Source organism: Salvia hispanica, chromosome 2, assembly GCF_029641045.1.
Source record: "Salvia hispanica isolate PSC_SH4W2 chromosome 2, Shi_PSC_v1, whole genome shotgun sequence".
NCBI classification, from domain to species: Eukaryota; Viridiplantae; Streptophyta; class Magnoliopsida; order Lamiales; family Lamiaceae; genus Salvia; species Salvia hispanica.
In genome coordinates, this window is record NC_142693.1 from 19,906,371 (window position 1) to 19,929,315 (window position 22,945).

Sequence of the window (22,945 nt, forward strand, 5' to 3'; positions counted from 1 at the left end):
GTTTCAGTTCAGATACACTGCTAAATCAGTTAATTTTTAGCCCACGGGCCGTGACCCGATTTCATGATATAAATCCGAAAGAGACTTATATAGTACTCCCTCCGTCCACAAACAATAGATCACTTTTGCCATTTTGGGACATCCAAAAAAAATAGATCACTTTCTTAAAATGGAAAGTTTATCTCTCATACTTTTCCCACTTTTTCTTCCCTCTCTCATACTTTACTCACTTTTTCTCTTCATCTCTCTTACTTTACCTACTTTTTCTCCTCCTCTCTTTTACTTTACCAATTCTACATTAAAACTCGTGTCATACACAAAGTTATCTATTTTTTATGGATGGATGGAGTAATTCCAATATCTCTTTTTACATCCATATAAAGTATTGTTATATATAGTTTTTTTTTTTTTGTTTCATTACTTTTTATTTATTATTGTTATTATATAATTTCTTGGGACTTAAATTGTCACGAGATGTAAATCTACTTACTCTCATATTTAATTAACACTAACGGATTAAAAATACAATTTACCCACCAATTGCATCATTCCTAAATTCCCCACTCCATGTGCCGAAAATTAAATTGTTGCAGAACTCGGTAGCAAATCTTCACTACCACATGACCTTGTCATGTAATAATAATTCACCATTAATTAAAGAACTAAACAATCGAATATACTTAATTAATTGGGATTATATAATTCAATTTTTATCTAACCATTATATGTGAGAAAGTGAATTACAAAAAATAAAGAGGTATGCTACTTTTATAAACTTCACACTGTATATTGTCACACACACTTACACGCACACATATAAATACTATACACGTTTGTGTGTACATTTGTGCTGTATGATGTAAGTGTATACGTACACATTTTAAAAAAATCAATTTAATTCGTGGGACATTTCTGGAAAATTGATGGGAGCAAAAAACTACTAAAAATGTGAATGTCAGGTAATTAATCACTACAATAATGCACATTTAATTAAGTCCCTATAAAATCAATGGTTTTTTTCTGAAATAAGCACAAGTCAATCGAAATGTTTTTCAGAAACAAAAAATAAATAGTTTTTCTTAATTAAAAATAATGAATAATAGTTTTTTATTTATAGCATTTATTCCAATATAGTAATCCAAATCCTGGAATTATTTATTGAAGATGAAATATATTTTAAATCGCATTTCATTATCGAAATGTTTATTTAATTAGCTACCAACGTTTTTTGAATGGTTCTCCGACAATTGCGGCTACCTGCCGCCTCCATATTTCAATTACAACTATATATAGATATATTCTATAAAAATGGCCTTTTCCACAACTCTTTAAATTAATCGAATAATTGTGCTAACGTTTTACACTCTGCAAAACAACCAATTCAGTGATAGTAGTAATTAACTAGATAGATAGAGATTGACAAGGATTTAGCTACAAAATGAGTAATTTTTATATTAACAATAGTTGCACTATTTGACCCTTTGCCCTTTTTATATCTTCATTTACACTAATTTAATACTCAAAAGTCAAATCCATCCTAAAACCCTCTAATTAGAAGAATATTAGTACTACTAAAACAAATACTACAAATAAGCATAAACGATATGAACATATAAATTGTTTAACTAGCTCAATATGACGTTTAATTGCATATGGAGCTATAACAATCAAGCTAATGAGTTCACTATATAATTTTCGAACGATGACATGAGATATATTTGACGTATAGCGAGTAAAAATGAACCCTAATTTTCGAACGATGACATGAGATACATTTGATGTACAACGGGTAAAAATGAACCCTAATTATCACATTTAAAGGTGCTCGACCTCCCGACCCCCAAACCAACTCACCGGCAAGTCAGATCACCGTGATCTTGGATTTATTCACTTCCTTTCATGCTCCATACTCAAACAGGGTCTCAACAATTATATCATCAACTTGCTCACACCTCTCCCACTCTCTCTTTGTTTTATAAATTAAATCACAAGTCAGCGATTTCCTCTCTCTCTCACCATTTTATTCTATCGTAATCTCTTATGAACTAGGTTTTCATTTCTTCAACAACAGCAACACTAAATCAACACAGAAAAAGATCAAAAGCTGAATTCTCTTCAATTCTGTGAATTCGATGCAATCAAATCGAAGTTAACTGATACAGCAGCTCTGCCGCCGTCCATTAAATAGGAATGGAGAATTACAATCAAGGCGATCTAATCGACATAATCAGAGCCACCGCCGCCGCATCCAATCCAGCAGCTGAAACCCCTACCGCCGCCGCCGCGGCGGAGTGGCAATTTCCGAGCAATCCGATCGCCTTCTCCACCGACGAATTCGGCGATCCGTTCGCGCACCTCCGAGATCCGCTGATCGACGAAATCGCCGCCTCGCCGCCGCAGCCAGGATTAATCGGAAATGGAAATCTAGGTCAAATGATTAATCTCGACGATGAGATGAATAGACCTCCGAATCTCTTCTCGAGGATGCTCCAGATCTCGCCGGAGAAGCTGCCACAGCCGCTGAATTGCTTGATTGAGAGCAATCTGCAGATCTCATCACCGCGAAATACGGGAATTAGAAGAAGGTGGGAATATAATTATCGATTATTCTTTTCCTTGCGATGATGGCTGTTAATATCCTAATCCATAATTAAGGAGTGATTAATTACGTAATTAATGAGAACTGCATAACACCATTGAAATCGGTAAGACTTGTGATTAATTAAGTGTTTCTATTAATTCTTAACTCTGACTATCACATGTTTAGAATTAGAATCTCAAAACTACCTTTCCTTTTAAAAAAAAATGAATTCACAAACACAATTTTTTGTGTGTCAAGTCTTTCAAATTCTCCACCACTTTAGGCTTTTTAATAAAGAAGAGATTCATATTACTAAATCACTCACTAGCGATGTACATATAGCAATTTATTTATTTTTATAATTTCATCTGATTTTTGTTAATTTCCATGCAATGAAAATGATCAGAAAAAGCCAAGCAAAGAAGGTGGTTTGCATACCAGCTCCGGCGCCAGCAAATAGCCGGCAAAGCGGCGAAATCGTGCCCTCGGATCTTTGGGCGTGGCGAAAATACGGGCAGAAACCGATCAAGGGTTCTCCCTATCCAAGGTAACATTATGTGTACATATGATTAATTTGACTTTTTATATAATTATCAACTGAGTTGCGCTTCTTTTTTTTCTGAAAAAAAAAATTAGGGGCTACTACAGATGTAGTAGCTCGAAGGGATGTTCGGCGAGGAAGCAAGTGGAGCGGAGCCGAACAGACCCGAACATGCTGGTGATCACATACACGTCGGAGCACAACCACCCGTGGCCCACGCAGAGAAACGCCCTCGCCGGCTCCACCCGAGCCCAGCCGTCCAAAACCGCCGCCGCGAAAACCTCCCCCAAATCCGCGGAGACCAGCACGGAGGTCGCCACCGTGAAAACGGAGGTGGAACAAGCGGAAGAAGCGGAATTCGACGACGGATTGAGCTACAAGCCGGCGTTGCCGGAATCCAACCAATCGGAAGACAGCTTCTTCGACTCTTTGGACTTGCTTTTCACGCAAGGGTTTGACAGCAAGGGTTTGGAACCCTTTGGATTCTATGATTCAATACGTGATTGAGTGTGATGTTTTCTTTTTCACATCTTGTTTTTAAAAATTTACTGTATTTTGTTTTGTTTACATTAGTCTTTTTTTTAACCTAGATGAATGGTGAAATTTATTGTAAATAATTGAGGAATGGGAGAGTGCTGGATAAATGGGAGCAGTTTTTGGATGGGACAAAAAGGTGAGGAACAGAAGGTTTGAACAGTGGAAAAAAGTGCATTCATATAAGACATGAAAGGATAGATCAATAAAAGGATTATGATGTGGGATGGGACTCCAATATAATTTTACAAGTGGGATTCATAAATTGATTAATATTCCAAATACAACAAATTTAGGTGACTAAATTTTGTACGATCAAAAATTAATTTATTTGAAAAAAAATAGATTTATTTACACATTTAATTAAAATATATGAATGCATATATAGTACATGGAAAATGCATAATATTGTGATCATATATTTATGATTTGTGTATAATTTTTTTATTCTTTTGTAACCATAAATATAATTAGTGCATACTTTAGTTTAAATTTTAAAAACAATAGAAAAGAAATTCAAATATAAAAATAAAAAATGAGATTAAAGGCTAATAAGTCTTTTTAACTTGTCAACTAACTATATTTATTATTTTAACATATAATTAATATATCAAATTATTAATATAACTTTATTTTGGTTGTAAAAATTTGGTTGTTTATTAAAATTAATATAGTATGTTAGTGGAACTTTATAACACTCCTATGTAATATATATGGAGTATATTCCAAATATATATATGTATAATAATATTGCAAAATTTGTGTGAATTTCAAATCACCAAATTGAACTTTTTTGGGTATTTAAAATAATATTGGGTCAATTGAGATTTAGAAAACAAATCTTGCTCTAATTTTATCTTTTACACATAGGTTGTTATTTTAACTAAATACTCCTATTTTTCAACAATAACTCCCCAAATAGTGTTTACACAATTAGTGAGGTGTCAAATCCATCCATCAATTAATTGGTGATGAGATGATTTTGTACCCCACTGCAACTCATGTCGTTTCATACAATGGAAAAGTAATGAAAAATGCCCTAAAGTTCTTGCAATTTGGTTTGATTGGGGTCGCGAAGTGCTTGAGGTGTGATTATTTTGATGGGATATCTCACTATAGTATTTCATACTAGCAAACTAAATTTTGTACAACCAAAATAAAGTTATATTAGTAATTTGATGTATTAATTATATATTAAAATTATAAATATAGTAAGTGGATAAGTTAAAAAGACTTATTAGCCTTTAACTTCATCTTTTATATTTATATTTGAATTTTCTTTTTATTATTTTTAAAAGAATTAAAATATGCACTAGTTACCTATATAATTCTAAAAAAATAAAAAAATTATAAAAAATCATAAATATATAACCACAATATTATGCACTTTCCATGTACTATATATGTATCTAATATTTTAATTAAATTCATAAATAAACCTATTTTTTTGTCAAATAAACAAGAATTTAGTTGTACAAAATTTGGTCACTTAGATTTATTAATTTCATACTACCATGCAATAATTTTACTTAAAAGTCGTGCTTATTAATCATCTACTGAGTAATTCAACATTCGTAAATTATTAGCTTTTCACTTTATTTGAATAACTAAATAAGGAAAAACTATGTTGTGACTTGTGTGCGTTGAGTAATTGGCTAAACGTACTATTTTTTTTTTCATTTTTGTTGACAGAGGGAGGGAGTATGAAGTATTTTCTTGAAATCTTTGTCAATCAAATAACCCCAAATATATAATTATACAAAAATATCATTAATAATAATAAACATATTACTATTAATTGTGAATCTAATAGAAAAAATATGTATACTATAGAAGCAAAAATTTTATAGTAGTTATTTTATAGTAGTAGACAACATTTTAAATACAATTTTAATTTTCATCGAGAATATATATTGTTTTACCAAGATGCTCCTAGTAAGAGCATCTCCAATGCTAAATAGGCCAGCAATAGGTCAGCCATTCTCTCTCCCTGCCACGTCAGCAGCACTAAAAATACACCTGCCACATTAGATTTAGGCCAGCCGCAATAAAAATAATTCAAAATATATTGCATTTACGGAATTAAAATTACGATCAAATTACGGAATTAAATTTACGACACATATACGGGAAAATTAATCCATTCCATTAAAAAAAAGTACAAAGATTTTAAAAAAAAGTACATGATTTTTTTTTTTAAAAAGGGCTTCCACACACGAGCCCCGCCACTCTCTACTCCTCGTCGCCGTCGCCGCTGCCGCCGTCCTCGCCGTCGCCGCCGCCGCTGCCGCCACCCGTGGTATCTGAGCCCACGTCGGAACCCGCTAGCCTTGCCCTCGCGATTTCCAAATCAACCCGCATGCTCTCGAGTATCGAGTGAAGAAACATCTTCTCCGTGGGGTCAGTGGCGGCCTTCCAATCTTGGAAGACCTTGTACATCTGATCCCGCGTATGGTTACGCGAATGGAGAGTGTACTCGAGTGGGGGGGGGGGGGTGCGAGGGCGGAGGACTGGACCTCATGGGGCGATAGGGGGGATCCTCCCCTCGCAGCCCGTTGCATCCGCTTTTGTCCAACCGGGCGAGGGCGACCAGCAAATGAAAGAGGGGATGGAAACTCCTCAGCATCCGGGGGGAGGTCGTGGGATCCGGCGCTGCTGCCGCTGTAGTCGCCGGAATAGTTCAGCCTCTGCTTCTTCGGCCACCCAGCGTCGCACCCCGCCCGGAACTTCTCGGAGTCCTTCAGCAACAAAAAGCACTCCCAGAAGTTGAACTCCTTATACTTCCCCGCCAAGGGGAACTGACTCTCGGCTATCCTCCGGGCGTCCTCCTCATTCTGCCCACTAGTGAGCTGACGGACGGCGTTGGCGTACAACGACGAAAAATGGCCGACCGCGGCCCTGATACGCTCCCACCCCTTTTGGACCTCCTCCCCGCTGAAGTCCTTCCCGTACGGGCAGTGCCTCCTATAGGCAGCTCTGATCTTCGCCCACATGTTGACGACCCGCTGGTTGTTCGCAACCAGCGGATCGTCGCACACCTCCAACCACCCCCTGGCCACCCCCGCGTACTCATCCTCCATCCACTTCCTGCGGCCGGGGGTGTCGTCACCAACGGGCTGCGACGACTCGCCGACCGCCTTGGCCTTCCCCTTCGTCTTCTTCTTCGGCGCGGCCCGCCTCGCTGGAACGGGAGTATCCAGCATCTGGGGGGGCACACCTCCCCACCCCGGCGCTGACTGCCCGCCGCTCCCCTGGCCCCCTGCCCCCCGCCCGGCATCCCCCACGGCATACCCCCCTGGTTCCCCCCCTGCATCCCCCCCGGCGCACCGGCCATCATCCCCATCAACTGCCCCCAAGGGACGTTAAACCCTGGGCCCATCTGCCCGCCCATTTGGCCCCATCCAGATCCCACAGGTACCGTGGGAGTCTGAGATCCACTCGTCGCTGGACTGGACTCGTTGTTGTGATCCATCGCTCGATGATGCTCTTGTACAGAAAGTTAGAGAGAGAGAAAACTCGTTAAAACAAGTGGTGCAAATGAAAATGAAACTAAAGTCGCGTTTATATAGGTGTAAAAAAAAATAAAAAATAAAATAAAATAAGGCGCTGGCCGATCGGGCCGCCACAATGGCGGCTAGCGCATCGGCCAGCGCCGAGCGATCGGCCAGCCCACGCCGACCCGCTGGCCGCTTCCAATGGTTCGGCTAGCCGATCGGCCAGCGCTAAAAATCGGCTAGCCGGTCGCTAGCCGACCATTGGAGATGCTCTAATTTAAGTTCCAGAAGGTTCACACAAAATCATTCAGTTCATGCAATTACGTGATTCTTCAATTTCCATTTTCACATGAATTTGCATGATAATGTGAAATCATTCAATTCACGAAATTGTGTGAGCATTAGGTTTTCGCGCGACCGCCACTTTTTTACAATCTTGTTAATTTTATTAAATAGTCTTTTTGCACACAAAATTAGTTGTAATTCATATCATTTTCAACTCTAGCTGCTATAGTATATTTATTCATTAACTATGCAAAAATGATCATTTTCGTTTTTCACCATTAATGCTAAAAATCGTTTAATCTTATTATTCTACCGAAAAAATAGATCATATCCATAAAATAAAATAAAAAAGGGACAATAAAAGAGATTAACTACCGTTTTCAACTTCACCAACCGCCAAAAAACCTAACTTTTAACCGTTTATTCAATTTGAATAAATCCAAATTCCTCTTTTCACTCTCCAAATATCCAACCATGGCAAAAAACCTCATCCTCTTCAAAATCCTAATCACAATCTCAATTGCAATCCCAATCCCCACCGCTTCCCCCGCAACGGTGGTGGAAGACCTCAACAACCTCCTCCCGCCGCCGGATTTCAACGCCACCATCACAAACAACTGCCGCCGCAACCCATCCCTCCGCTACTGCAACTCCTCCGCCCCCCTCCTCCTCATCTTCAAGTCCACCATCGTCGCCGCCCATCTCTGCAACCTCTCCAACAACCCCAATTGCGTCGAATCCTTCCCTAAAATCGACCTCCGCGCCCGCCCCCGCCTCGCCCCTCTCTACCTCTCCTTCGATTTCTTCTGGAGATTCTGCCCCTTGTCGATCCAATCCGTCGATTTATCCAACAATTCGTTGATCGGAAGCTTTCCGGAAGATGTTTTGGGGTGCGCGCAGATCCGGTCGCTTGATTTGAGCCTCAATCGCCTCTCCGGCGAGTTTCCGGTGGAGAAGGTCTCGTCGTCCCTCCCGAATTTGACTTCTCTCAATTTATCGTATAATGGCTTCTCCGAGTGTAGGGTCTCGGAGGTGCAGTTTTTTAGCCGTTTTAATTCGTCGGGTTTTGTGAATTCCGGCGTGATTCCGGATCACCGGGAGCTGAGGATCAGGACGGTGGCGTTTCTGGTCGGTTTCCCGGTTGCGGTGGTCGCCGCCGTCCTGTTTTTCATGTGGCTCTGTTTTTGGCGGGAAAATTGCGGGAGGGGGGAATTTGAATTCGAGGCGAGGGCGGTGGAGGAGGCGATTGGGGGATTGTTGAGGCGGGATTTGGCGGGAAAATCGGATTCGGATTTGGGTAGGGTTTATAGGGGTGTTTTGAGGGATGGGAGGGTGGTGGGGGTTGGGGTTGTTTATTCGGAGGAGAAGGCGGCGGCGAGGGAGGTGAGGAGGAAGTTCGTGGAGAGGTGCGGGGTGATAGTGCGGCTGAGGCACCGGAACGTTGTGCGGGTGTTGGGGTGGTGCGATAGCCGGAGATTTGTGGCGGTGGTGATGGAGTGGATTGATGGCGGTGGGGGCGGGAGGAGGAGGAATTTGGGGGCGTGGATTAGGGATTGCGTACCGCCGTGGAAGCAGAGGGTACAAGCAATCGCAGGGATCGCTGGCGCGGTTCGTTATTTGAGTGGGGAATGCCCTCAAATTGGGTATAGTCTTAGGGCGGGAGATGTGGTGGTGTCGAAAAACGGAGATCCGGTTATAACTAGATTTGAATTCGACGATGATGATGATGACGACGGTGACGATAGTGATGGTGATCGAAGCTGTGCAAAGAGTGAGTTTAAATAAAGTTGTTACTTTTTTTTAAAACTTTTTAAAAACTAATTGTTGTTGTTTTGTAGGAATGTGTGAGTTTGGGGTGTTGGTGTTTGAGATACTAATGAATAGGTGGGATTTAGGGAGGAGAGAGAGGGAGAGTGGGATTGTTGAATGGGTGAAGGTGAATTGCGCGGGAAATGTTGAGGATTTGATCGATGAGAGGGTGGAGAGGACGGCTGAGATGGTGGTCGAGGCGGCAGAGATGGTGGAATTAGGGCTGATTTGCGTGGATTTGTCGAGGAGGAGGCGGCCGAGTTGGGAGAAATTCCGGCAAGTGCTTTTGACGATCTCTCGTCACGCACATAGAGGAGGAGGGCACGGGCATGTTCTTCATAGACAACATTAGTAGATTGAATAGCGATCTAGATGAGGTCGGTGTCGATAGATTCTAATACTCATCAGATAACTTTATTATTTGGACTTTGGAGGTGCTGCCGATTTTGCGGTGAGGCAGCTAATTAACATCGAAGGTTGGAGTTCATTTCTATCTTGGTCCATCATGCATTTTCCCGCTATAGACATAACAATGATATTCTTTTATGTGTTTGACTTTACGAATTTCATTTTCTAAATCTGTGATTACATGGTTTGATACTTGTTTGGATTTATATGTATTATGTAACATGAGATGTAATTTGACGCCAATCTGATTGTTTTCACACAATTAATCACATGACCATATGGCTTGTGAACAAATATAATTGGGTTTTGTAAGTAGAAGGATGACATTAGGGTTTAGAAGAAAAGTGGGTTTTTGAATCAATTAATCCATTTAATTTATACTCCTTCATAAGGGAACTTTTTAGATACAATAAATGAATAAATACGCTGTTACATACATTTACACGAATCTCAAATTTCAATGAATCAAATAAACAATTATTACAGAATAAAGTTGAAATACAGATACTAATCATGCCCAAGATTTAAAAAATAACTTCAAGAACTGAATTGTGGAGTAATAACATAAAAATGACTGCTTATCTAAAGTAGCAACTGAATCTAATAAAAATATAAAATTCAGTTCATTTATATATAAAATGTTTCTTCAATTTATTTGATATATTACTATATGTCTTTCCAGTACAAACTAAATAAAAACACTCATTCGATCAAATTCTAAGAAATTAAAGAGACATCATTTTAGGACGTGCTTGACTCCCGTTACGCTACTCAATTCAACAAATTTGTCTATCGAATTAGTGCTACCAAGTGGCATATAGGGAGCCAGACACATCCAATTACTCTCTTGACATACATCATTTCAAGACGTGCTTGACTCCCGTTACGCCACTCGATTCAACAAATTCGTCTATCGAATTAGTGCTACCAAATGGCATACAGAGAGCCAGACACATCCAATTAATCTCTTGACAGACATCATTTCAAGACGTGCTTGACTCCCGTTACGCCACTCGATTCAACAAATTCGTCTATCGAATTAGTGCTACCAAGTGGCATACAGGGAGCCAGGCACATCCAATAACTCTCTTGACAGACATCATTTCAAGACGTGCTTGACTCCCATTATGCCACTCGATTCACCAAATTCGTCTATTGAATTAGTGCTACCAAGTGGCATACAGGGAGCCAGGCACATCAAATCACTCTCTTGACAGACATCATTTCAAGACGTGCTTGACTCCCGTTACGCCACGCGATTCACCAAATTCGTCTATCGAATTAGTGCTACCAAGTGGGCATACAGGGAGCCAGACACATCAAATACCTCTCTTGACAGACATCATTTCAAGACGTGCTTGTCTCCCGTTACGCCACTCGATTCAACAAATTCGTCTATCGAATTAGTGCTCCAAGTGGCATACAGGGAGCCAGGCACATCCAATAACTCTCTTGACAGACATAATTTCAAGACGTGCTTGACTCCCGTTACGCCACTCGATTCACCAAATTCGTCTATCGAATTAGTGCTACCAAGTGGCATACAGGGAGCTAGGCACATCAAATTACTCTCTTGATAGACATCATTTCAAGACGTGCTTGACTCCCGTTACGCCACTCGATTCAACAAATTCGTCTATCGAATTAGTGCTACCAAGTGGCATACAGGGAGCCAGGCACGTCAAACTCTCTTGACATCCACCTTCACTACATATGTATTCATTTTTCAAAGTTATAAATATGTACTCTAATCATACACACAATTACAAATCCAAACAAAGACAACAATAATAACAATAAAAAAAATGATTTTAACATGTCTGGCTCCTTGCACGCCACTCGACTTGACTGGTCCTTCAAGTGGATTAGTGTTGTCGATGCTATGCAGGGAGTCAGACATGTCTCATCGTTCTTATCTCACCATTGTACGTGGAGTGTGGATGCCCCAAAATAGTAAAGTTAATTCTACTACCATCAAATGCTTATAAGCTAACATAAGAGCTAACTATAAATTTGAAAATAGTAGTGTGTGTATATACGTGAAACTACAAAAGAATAGAATGTACTATCTCTATGTTATTGAGAATGATGAAATGATGTAGAGGGGAAGGTGGTTTATATAGATATTTCGTACTTACCTGTAATTATTATAGAGAATCAAACAAATTAATTAAAATCCCCATAATTAAATGCATTTTACCAGTTTATATTTTCTAATTTCCCATTTTGTTATATAGCAGTATATATATAATTAACTCATTTGATGCAAATAATATGGTCTAAAAAAATTATCTTCACATATAGAATATATATTGAATATTGTAATTAACCATCACTCATTATATTGCTCATGATTATTGATTACCTTGGTTTAATACTTCTAAATCCTAGCTCTAAAACAATTTAAAATAAATTAATAGTATAATAAAAATATGATAAATTCAAAATCATTCAATATATAAATTAAAATCTAGAAGATTCTCTGAAATATATGAATGTATGCACATATATCATTGTCAAAAATAGGAGTACTACTAAAATAGGATTGTAATAATTTATAATATTCTTACAAGATTGAATCGCATTAATTTTAAGGATTGGAACGAAGACTTTTTAAATATGCCCTCATAATATTTTACGAAATAAAGTGTACATTTATCATAAATTCAATTCTCCTGAAATACTACTATACTTATATGCACTTAAAAAACAAAACTAAAGTCCTAATAAAAGATTATTATCTATATATTTATAAGGAAAAAACAACGACGAGATCTAAAAAAATGGAACACGTGCGATCGAATCAAATGAAAAAGACGGTTGTCAATGACGTAAGGAAGAAGGGATGAAATTGAACAGCCCCGATTCTACCTGAATTCGCAATCATTAAATAAATCTTATACCCCAGATAAGTGGCATAAATTCGTTTATAAATTTAGAGAGACATGTCAAAATCTCAACATTCGATCTTCCATTTAAATTACTAATAAGCTAATAATCATAAATGCGAAAGTCCTTCAAATGAAATATTATTCAAATACTCCGTAGTAGTTATCTTTCTCAAATATTTACCAATAGTAGTTATCTTTCTCGAATATTTACCAACAACGTCCAAAATTAAATTCAAACACCAACTTATTAAACTTTCATCAATTTTGAACAAATAATCTATTCACTCCTAAATAATACAGTAATTTTTTTAAAATATTAATTTTCATAGATTTTTCCCTGACTCATATAATTATTTATCTTAATATAAATAAAGAAAAATTCCCCTTAATTGCAGTGGGATTGGAAAGAAGACTTTGTAAATATGTAATCATAACATTTTATAAGGACAAAATTCGATTTTGGCGTTTAAGCTTTAAATTGGATTATAAAGTGTACATTTATCATAAATTCAATTCTACTTAAATACTACTCCTATGCTTATACGCACTTAAAAAATAAAACCAAAGTCCTAATAAAAGATTATTATCTATATATTTATAAGAAAAAACAGCGACAGATTTAAAAATTGGAACAAGTGCGATCGGATCAAATGAAAAAGACTATTGTCTATGACGTAAGGCGATAGCGATGGAATCAATCGGCCTCGAGCCCCAACTCCATCTGAAAGCGCAATTATTTTATTAATCTTATACTCTAGTTGAGTGGTATAAATTCATTTATAGAAATTAAAGAGAAGTGTCAAAATCTCAACATTCAATCGTCCATTCAAAATCTTAACATTCTTTGCTAGTTGAATTTTTTTATTAAAAAACATTACTTTCAAGTAAAAATAAGGATTTAGACTCCATCCCATTGATAAGGCATAGTACCTCAGTAAATGTATTAATGTAAAGATAACAAAAATGTGTAGTAGTAAATAGCAATTCTTCTTCTTTTTCTGTTTTCATTTAAAAGTTGGCAATCATACACACAACGAAATTTGTTATTGAGAGATTGATTGGGATTCAAGCCGGATAGATGAGTAATTTTCTCTCTTGTAACAAAAAAAAAAAAATGACACAAACACTAATATAAGGAACTAATAAACGTGTTAAACAAAAATTATCCCTAATCCATTCAGTAATTTTGCTTTATTGTTCAATTGGATAAAAAATACACACACAGGTGGTGTTCGGTTTCGTAAATAAAATAATATCAAGATATAATCTAGAATTTAGTTGTGAAATTATTTAAGCACACAAAGGTGGTGTTCGATTTACAATATAAAATAATATTAATATACAATATAAGATTGAGTTATGACTAATTATCCCATGATTATCCATCTAGGATTGAGCTGTAGGGTTGAATTTCATAAACCACTACAAATTTAATCTCGGATATAATCTTGCAAACCGAACACCCTTTATAGAAGTTAGTTATAACTAATTATCCCACGATTATCCATCTAGGATTGAGTTATCTCATGAACCAAACATACTACATATGTAATCCCGGCTACAATTTCGGAAACCGTATCTTAAATTGAAGCTTCGGTGACAAATAATTGGAAAAAACGGTTAATAAATGATCCTAATTATTAGGATAGATAGTAGTTACTCTCATAACCGCCATCCCATCCCACGTTCTCTCTCTCTTTCACACACACACACACTAGTTTGCTTTGTTTAAGGTTTTATAACTGACACTCTGACGGTAGTTAAAAGACACAATCCTTTTTCAGGTGTACGGATTTGATCCTCTTTTTCTTTAAACTCACACTAAATTCCATAATTTTCTACCGTCGATCATCAATGGCGCTGAGCTACTACCCAAACTGGCCGGAGTTCTCCGCCGCCATTGATGATCCCGGCCTCCAATCTCTCTCCTTCAACCCCGACGACTATTTGGTGGACCCCAACGACTCCTCCTTCTGCAACTCTCTCCTCCTCTCCGACTTCGATCACGCAACAACGCAACCTCCGCCATTTTTCCCTCTCCCCAAACGCCACAAGTTTTGCGATTCTCTGCAATTTTTCGATTATCAGCCGCCGGAATGTGTGATTCCGGCGCCGGCGGAATTTCCGGCGGGGGATTTCGGCGGGAGGGTGAAAGGGGAGAGGGGCGGCAGGAGTTTGTCGGCGCAGAGCATCGCGGCGAGGGAGAGGAGGAGGAGGATCACGGTGAAGACGCAGGAGCTCGGGAAGCTGGTTCCCGGAGGGATGAAGATGAACACGGCGGAGATGCTGCAGTCGGCCTACAAATACATCAAATTCTTGCAGGCGCAGGTTGCCCTCCTCGGGTTCGCTGGCTCTCTCCATCGGGAGGTACTTTGATACTTTCTTCGTTTCGGTCAAGATAGCCCGTTACTTGTAGACGCTATTTGAAAATCTTGTAGTTAGTTATGCTTAAAAAAAATTCTTTTAATAAGGAGTCGTAAATTTTAATAGGACGGTTTGAAAAGAAAAACGAACACACATGTGTTGAATTAATAATTTCTTGAATTCTTAGATTGTGAATAATCTTCATTGTCTAAATCTTCTATTAAAAATTGTGTTTTGAACACATTTTTATGCTTAAAAAATGTACTCTTTGTATAACAAGCCAATTTTAATTGGAAATAGTACTAATTATTTTCTTGAATTCCTAGATTTTAAAGAATAAGTATTTCTTGTAAAAATTGTGTTGTGAGCAATTTCTTTTTATGCTTAAAAAAGATTCTTTTAGTAGCAAGTCAATTTTATTAGGACGAACTTAAAAGTAAAACGAAACACATATTGGCCCATTTTTCTTGATTCTTAGACTGAAGAATATTCCTTGTCTAAATCTTCTATTAACATCATCCAATTTTCTAGAAGGTCAAAGAGGAATCTCCATGGGAAGGTGAAGAAGAGTTCCAGAATCTTCTAGAATCTCCACTGATTCAGGAAAAGCTTTACTCAACTGAGCATTGCCTGGTTCCACAGAAGCTGGTGGAACAACATCAACTACTCAAATCCAATCCACACTTTCTGGAAATGGATAATTGATCTCAATTTTCAACGGTTCTGATTAGTTTTAGATAATCTCGATTTTGGAAGAGAATAAGATAGTTTAGTTCTGATTTAGTTTAGGCTAATCTTGATTTCTAATGTTTTGTTTTAAGTCAAACAACAACTTATGGTTTTTTTGTTTAATTCCTTACCAGTTAGGTTAGGCTCTTTACTTAGGAAAAAATGTTGTAATTTTTTTCCTAGTGTAAGTCTAACATTATTGATATATAATCAGCATTAATTCTTGTAACCGCAATAAAAAGGAATGCACCATTTATGATCAATTTATGTTAGCGTTTGGATTTGCAGATTACTGAAAGTATGTGTATATTTTCATACTCATTTAAATTTTAAAATTTTTTACAATTCACATAATCATTCCTATAACAAATAACGTCGTTGATTAAAATAATATTTAGAAAAAACATAAATAGTGAAATTCGCTAGTTAATAATATTAGACGAAACAATTCGATGATGAAATTTATTTTAGATAATTCAAATACTATAGTGTATAACAATGATGATTTTTTTTTTAATTTCCACATTTTACGCATTACCTAAATACTTAAATCTCAAAAGAAACAAGCAGCGAAAAATATTTGATTTCGTCTTTATTTTTCGTGGGAAATAGGAATTTAAGGATAATACAATAAATAAATTAATAAAAATTCGGAAAATAGCTTCTTCTCCTTAAACCCTTCACTGCTTCCCTCCCGCCTTCCATGGCAGCTGAAAACCCCTCTTCTCTCTCTTGCTAGCGACGATTCTAGAGAGAGAAACTATGCTTTTTCTACCGCCTCGTAAAATTTTGCTCAGTCCTTCCTCGAAGAGTAGCAGAATTATTGCCATGGGTTCCAAAAATTTTCTGCTTCAAAAATCGCCGGCTGCTCCGGCTACTTACGCCTGCTTACATTCGCTCCATGATTCTTCTAATTCTTCGCCGAGAACACTTCTTTATGACTCACACAGTCGGAAATGCTCGAGGCTTTTTGCTATTCCGAAGCAATTGCAGCTGAATTACCAGAGGGCTAATCGCTACAGTTATACGCCCTATTCCGCTATGCCTATTCCGAGACCGAGTGAGTGTTTGTTCTGTTAATTAATTGCTTGTTTTATTGGATGAATTGATTTTATTTATAATTTCACGTGGTTTGGAGTTGGATGAATTTATTTTAATGATAAAGCTCTTGTTTTTAGGTTAATTGAATGAGGCTTCTTTTTTTTTCTTGGTTAATTGAATAAATTGGAGGTGTTTGTGAATGTCTAACGGTGAAATGGGAGGTACTTTTGATAGGAGTGGATTAGGCAGATTATCTGCAATGCGTTTTAAATGCTGTTTTGCTTTGATTTGTGTAGTTTCTGATGTCAATGTTGAGACTCTGGAGAAGCAATTTGTTGATGAAAAGAAGCTGGTGATGTTAAAGCAGAAGTTGCAGGAAATTGGAATTGATGGCAGTTCGTGCAAGCCGGGCCAATACAATGGTCTAGTTTGTCCCAGTGTATGTGATTTTTGATGTCTCTATGTTTCTCATATTTTTTCTCTGTTTTTTTTACTGGAATGAGATGCTGTAGGAGTCAGTTGCATTTCCTTTATTTTGATTTGATGCATTTTGCAGTGTAAAGGCGGGGAGAAAAATGAGAAAAGCCTTTCGCTTCATGTCACTGAAGATGGGTAATTCCAGCTTTCATAAACTGTTACCCATATCATTTGGTCTTCTTGTTTTAGTTTCAATAGCTTCTTACTGATATCTTGCTGTATGTCTCAGCGGTGCAGCAGTGTGGACCTGCTTTCGTGCTAAATGTGGGTGGAAGGGTGCTACCCGTGTAAGCTTTTCAACTAAGCCAAGATAAGCGCACCTGCTTATTCTTTCTCATTTGCTCATGCTCTTGCCCGTGTGCTCCCAGGCCTTTGCAGGTGTAAACTCAACTTATTCAGCAATGAGTAAAAACAAAATAAAGCAACCAAAAAGAACAATCACAGAGGAGAGTTTAGGACTGGAGCCTTTGTGTAGTGAGGTAATTATTGTTACTTAATAGCACCATTAACGTCTTTGTACTCTCCTGCTCAATGTCAACTTGAGAAATTACCTGTTGTCGACCATACTTTTACTATGAGTCTGGATTTTTTTCAAGTATTCTATGATTGCTGTCAAGTAAAGAAGATCTTCGATCTGCAAGGGAATTTTTGTGTGTCTGTTCAGTGCCTTATTGCCTTTCAGTTACTTTATAGGCTGCTATTATATGTGATTATTTTTTATTTGTGTTTGCTACTCCCCTTTTGTGTGTATAATTTTGTCACTATTGAACTAATTATTTAGCCTCCACTACAATAGAAATACTAGTTTATTAACAATCTGATGCATTATGTGAGTTGAATTTGTTATTCCAGCTACTTGCATATTTTGCTGAGCGCATGATCTCTGGAGAAACCCTACGGAGAAATGCTGTTATGCAGAAAAGGACGGGAGATCAGGTGCAAGAATCATATTTTTGTTTTGAGAATGCTGCAATGTTATATGGTAATAAACATGATCAGGAAATCATCTTGATGATTTAAAAAATATTGTTCAGACATTAAGGGTAACTCAAACTATGTTATAATCCATCCTCGAAGTTTGAAGTGCTTGGCCCATGACAGGAATGTCTTATTGGGCCTCCATGAGGACTATTTGCATCTAAGACTTTAATAATCATATTATTATCATACTGTTAAAACTTATTTTGTAGGAATTTCTTGACTAACTTCTGATAATTATTTTGGGTAGATTGCTATTGCTTTCACTTACCAAAGAAATGGAGAACTTGTAAGCTGCAAGTATCGTGATATTACCAAAAAGTTTTGGCAGGTATGTTTTATCATGGGTTCTTGGTTTATGGTTTATTCCTCATTGATCTTCTGACTTAAAAACGAAATTTGGTGCCCATCATTGTTATCAATTTCTTGATTTATAATTGGGTGACGTATGTTTCAACAATGTCATCTTATAAAGTTCTTTTATTGATACAGGAAGCAAATACTGAAAAAGTATTTTATGGACTCGATGATATAAAGGAAGCAAGTGACGTCATTATTGTAATTACTCTACTTTTCTACTGGGTATATTCAGTTAAGGGTAACTAGCTGAGAACTAATATTTTTTGTGATCTGATATAAGGTTGAGGGTGAAATGGACAAGCTTGCTATGGAAGAAGCGGGCTTCAAGAATTGTGTGAGTGTTCCTGATGGAGCGCCTCCAAAAGTTTCGGCAAAGGAATTGCCCACAGAAGAAAAGGTATTCTTTTCTATATTATTTTTGAAGACTGCCATTTGGTTACATCTTTTTCCTCTGTTTTCTATCATTTGAAGATCTGAAGATTCAACTTTTTGTTTGGCGTTTTAATATTAGTATATTAATGCGAACTCCATTTCGAATGTCTGTTTTGCTTTGACAGCTTATACATCTCTACTGGCCAAATTTGTGATCCAACCATGTGTTTTATGATTTTATCATCAATAATGTCAACAAAGTTTTTGACCCTTAATATTTTCTATATCTTCCCTACGTTACATTTGTTTCAGGGGTTTGAAATGGATAGATTTCATTCCAAATGATCAGTAATGGATGTGCTATTTTGATCTACAAATTCATCATCCTTGTTTGGATGCAAATACAGTGAACTTTTTGAGTGATCTCTAACTTGATTACTGAAAGTTTTGGTGTCCTTTGCATCCAAATTCTGTGCTGCATATGAGGGGTGTCAATTTGTTGCTAAGTGTAATGGGTAGGCTAGCCCCTTTTTTCATACCATCTGTGATTTGCACCTTCTGGTATGTATGCAGCCCTCCAGGTAGTTACTTCTTTCCTCAGGTGCTCTCTGTAATACGTTTAGATCAATGGTAGTGGATGTAAATGCATTATTATGTGTTAAAGAGTCTCTTTATGAATTTGATGTCCGACCTTTCCTAATCTCGTTGTACGTATTCTTTGAAGCTAGGACACGAAGTATCAATATCTATGGAACTGCAAAGAATATACTGAAAAGGTTCATTATGCCATCACTTAGTTATTTTTCTTAATTATGCATGCAAGTGGCAGAATATGACACCTTAGTCGTTCTGATTTCAAGGCATCTCGCATAATTCTTGCAACTGATGGTGATCCTCCTGGTCAAGCCTTGGCAGAAGAACTTGCACGGCGCCTGGGAAGAGAAAGGTATTCATAGATAATCCCTTGTATGTGTTATCATGCTTTTGGTCTCTTCTGAAAAGCTAAGGAAATCTTGGTTTCTTTGGTTAATCAGGTGCTGGAGAATCAAATGGCCAAAAAAGAATGATACTGAATATTTTAAAGATGCAAATGAGGTTTGAAATTTTGGCACATAAAAATTCTGCAAGTAACTAATATTTCTTGTTTATTCTGAAATGACGATATAGTTGCATTCATGGTCTTCCTCTTTACTTTCTTCTCTTGTGAATATAGGTGCTTATGTATATGGGCCCTGATGCACTGAAGGAAGTCATTGAAAACGCAGAGCTTTATCCAATAAAAGGGCTGTTTAATTTTAGGGATTACTTTGACGAGATTGATGACTATTATAACCAGTCTCTTGGTTTTGAGCTTGGCGTTTCAACAGGATGGAAGGCCCTCAATGAATTATACAATGTAAGTATGATAACCGAATGCAGTTGAGTTTACAAGGCAGTTTATGCTTGTCTACAACCTTGTCTGTTTCTGTTTATTTTCTAAATGCCTTCTTTGAGACAGGTTGTGCCTGGGGAATTGACAATTGTTACGGGAGTTCCAAATTCAGGCAAGAGTGAATGGATCGATGCTCTATTATGCAATCTCAATCATAGCGTAGGCTGGAAATTTGCACTATGTTCAATGGAAAATCAGGTAACCTTTTACTTGAAAGTTTTGGTTGTTGTAAAGTTATCAGCATCATTCTCCCCATATATGACAAAATTATAGATTTTATCAAGAGTTAATAATTGTGATGTTTCATAATTTAAAGGTAAGTATACATACACGAGAGAGAGAGCTATACCTTCTCTTTTGAACTTCATACGTGTAATGATGTAACCTTAAATATCTTCTCATTTATGATATGATTCATGGGTTTCCAGGTTAGGGAGCATGGAAGAAAACTTTTGGAGAAACATATAAAAAAGCCTTTCTTCGATGTTAGGTATGTGATTAAATTGTCCAAACTTTTCTATTGTTAATTTGTTTTGTAGGATACATATCATACTATCTTACATCAGTACCTTTATTGTGTATTCTCACTTCTGCGTGCCTGCGTTGCCTTTGTTTCTGTTTCTGATAAACAGGTATGGGGAACATGTTGAGAGGATGAGCACCGAGGAACTGGAGCGAGGAAAGAAATGGCTCAGCGATTCATTTTCTCTAATCAGGTTACTTCGTTAGGTCATATGCTTATGTTTCTCTACTGTTCAGACATCTATCCAGTGCACATAATGCATACTTCGTTTGGTCATACTAGTTATTTTCTTTGGTCGTATGGGTGATGAAACAGGTGTGAGAACGATTCCCTTCCAAGTATACGTTGGGTTCTTGAACTCGCGAAAATAGCCGTTCTGCGCCATGGCGTTAGTGGGCTCGTAATTGATCCATACAATGAACTAGATCATCAACGCCCTCCTAATCAGTAAGTCATCTTGTTTTCACATCAGAGATTTCATGCTTGAATGTTACCAGATTACCATAATAAATCAATTGCATTACAACTAATATATAATCTTCACTTTGCTTTAACATGACCTCTGATTATATATCGAAGAAAAATTTCTGACAATCAGTAAATATTGAAGAACTGCTGAAACGGTGAAAAACATGTTTATGTCGTTTCTGATGCACGCTTTCTAATGCATTCGTGATATGGAACAGGACCGAGACTGAATACGTGAGTCAGATGCTGACCCAAGTGAAGCGGTTTGCTCAGCATCATTCATGTCATGTTTGGTTTGTTGCTCATCCAAGACAGGTTAGACCTTGCCAAAAAAACCTCATCGACACTTGGTTCTCTGGTAATTTTCGTGTAATAACCTTTTATCTTAACGTGCTAGTTGCATAATTGGATTGGAGGCCCTCCAAACATGTACGACATCAGTGGAAGCGCACACTTCATAAACAAGTGCGACAATGGAATTGTTATCCATCGTAACAGGGACCCGGACGCTGGCCCCATGGATTTAGTTCAGGTATCCACAATTCTGATGTTATTACGACTCTCGACACTTATCGTACATTTGTTGCCAATTATTGAGCAAGTTTTTACGATTTCAGGTTTGTGTGCGGAAAGTACGTAATAAAGTTATAGGAACCATTGGAGACGCCTATTTGTCATATAACAGGTACAAACCTTCTCTATTGAGTGGCGAAAATCGGCTATTGTGATTCTGTATTTCTGATAATTGTGACAATGGCCTATCAGGGTTACCGGTGAGTACGGGGACATTGATGTGACGGGCCTGCTTTCTAAGCGCAAGCGTGGTCCGTGAGGTTTGAGGTTCGTGCTCAACGACGAGCATGATATTCATTGGTGGTGATGAAGGTATTATTGTTAATTTATGTTATGGTTATATATACACGTTAGTTTCCATGTTTGCAAGCCAATTTTGTGTCAGGTAGCTGTAGGCTTGGGATTGAGTATTGACATCATTAATTTCTGTATATATTTTGATTATTATTGGCTGAATCAAGGCTGTTGATATTTGGAGTTTTCTGTGAAGAAGGATTATTTGGTGCAATAAAATCACCAAAACTTTGAAAAGAAGTTATAATTTGTACTGAACAATGATATATGTTCAAGAAGCTAAAGCTCAGCTGCTCAAGAACCCAATGATTCATAAGAACTAATGAGTGGAAATAATTTTTGATAAACTTTTGGCATTGATGAAATTAAACTTTCTCCCGTAGAAATTAAAGTTATAATTATTTTTCAAATGAAGACATGAACACTTCTGCTTAATGTTTATCACTCAAATTCAATTTGCTTTTGCATGTGAATCATTAATATTGATTCCCTTCTTTGGAAAAAAAAAATCAATATTGATTCCCACATAAAGGGGGAGACGACTAAGAAGCCAATACTATTAAATTATGAAGTACGTGCGTGCACTATATCCACGTCGTTAGGTCTTTATAGTCAAATTTAGTATAAATATTTATTAGCCAATTATATATTCTGCCCACGCAATACATATATACTTTTAAAATGCACAATGTGGAGTATATTTAAGTAATACTAGTACAACCACGAGTTTGGACATATAGCATGCATCTTCTACATATGAAGGCCAAACAAACAAAACCAAACACCAACAA

The 22,945-nt window shown here is 37.3% G+C and overlaps 4 protein-coding genes across 4 annotated transcripts; all 4 read left to right on the plus strand.

The window, feature by feature from the left end:
- Positions 1 to 1,983: 1,983 nt before the first annotated feature.
- On the plus strand, positions 1,984 to 3,649 carry LOC125202307 (putative WRKY transcription factor 14). The gene is made up of 3 exons (XM_048100685.2): positions 1,984 to 2,585; positions 2,988 to 3,128; positions 3,218 to 3,649. The coding sequence occupies exons 1-3, from the start codon at positions 2,191 to 2,193 to the stop codon at positions 3,627 to 3,629; spliced, it is 948 nt and encodes a 315-aa protein (XP_047956642.1). The 5' UTR covers positions 1,984 to 2,190; the 3' UTR covers positions 3,630 to 3,649.
- Positions 3,650 to 7,909: 4,260 nt separating this feature from the next.
- On the plus strand, positions 7,910 to 9,889 carry LOC125188680 (Leucine-rich repeat protein kinase family protein). Its single transcript, XM_048085681.2, has 2 exons — positions 7,910 to 9,206; positions 9,274 to 9,889. Exons 1-2 carry the CDS (start codon positions 7,910 to 7,912, stop codon positions 9,594 to 9,596), a joined length of 1,620 nt encoding a protein of 539 aa, XP_047941638.1. The 3' UTR covers positions 9,597 to 9,889.
- A 4,470-nt stretch (positions 9,890 to 14,359) lies between these two features.
- LOC125188688 (transcription factor bHLH53-like) lies at positions 14,360 to 15,787 on the plus strand. Its single transcript, XM_048085693.2, has 2 exons — positions 14,360 to 14,910; positions 15,451 to 15,787. Exons 1-2 carry the CDS (start codon positions 14,398 to 14,400, stop codon positions 15,610 to 15,612), a joined length of 675 nt encoding a protein of 224 aa, XP_047941650.1. The 5' UTR covers positions 14,360 to 14,397; the 3' UTR covers positions 15,613 to 15,787.
- A 496-nt stretch (positions 15,788 to 16,283) lies between these two features.
- On the plus strand, positions 16,284 to 22,333 carry LOC125188697 (primase-helicase Twinkle, chloroplastic/mitochondrial-like). The gene is made up of 21 exons (XM_048085705.2): positions 16,284 to 16,696; positions 16,974 to 17,116; positions 17,234 to 17,289; positions 17,384 to 17,441; positions 17,523 to 17,633; positions 18,007 to 18,090; positions 18,383 to 18,463; positions 18,625 to 18,690; positions 18,773 to 18,889; positions 19,593 to 19,640; positions 19,725 to 19,810; positions 19,899 to 19,959; positions 20,078 to 20,260; positions 20,363 to 20,494; positions 20,725 to 20,786; positions 20,929 to 21,012; positions 21,135 to 21,266; positions 21,506 to 21,602; positions 21,685 to 21,819; positions 21,905 to 21,972; positions 22,053 to 22,333. The coding sequence occupies exons 1-21, from the start codon at positions 16,399 to 16,401 to the stop codon at positions 22,117 to 22,119; spliced, it is 2,169 nt and encodes a 722-aa protein (XP_047941662.1). The 5' UTR covers positions 16,284 to 16,398; the 3' UTR covers positions 22,120 to 22,333.
- The last annotated feature ends 612 nt before the right edge of the window (positions 22,334 to 22,945 follow it).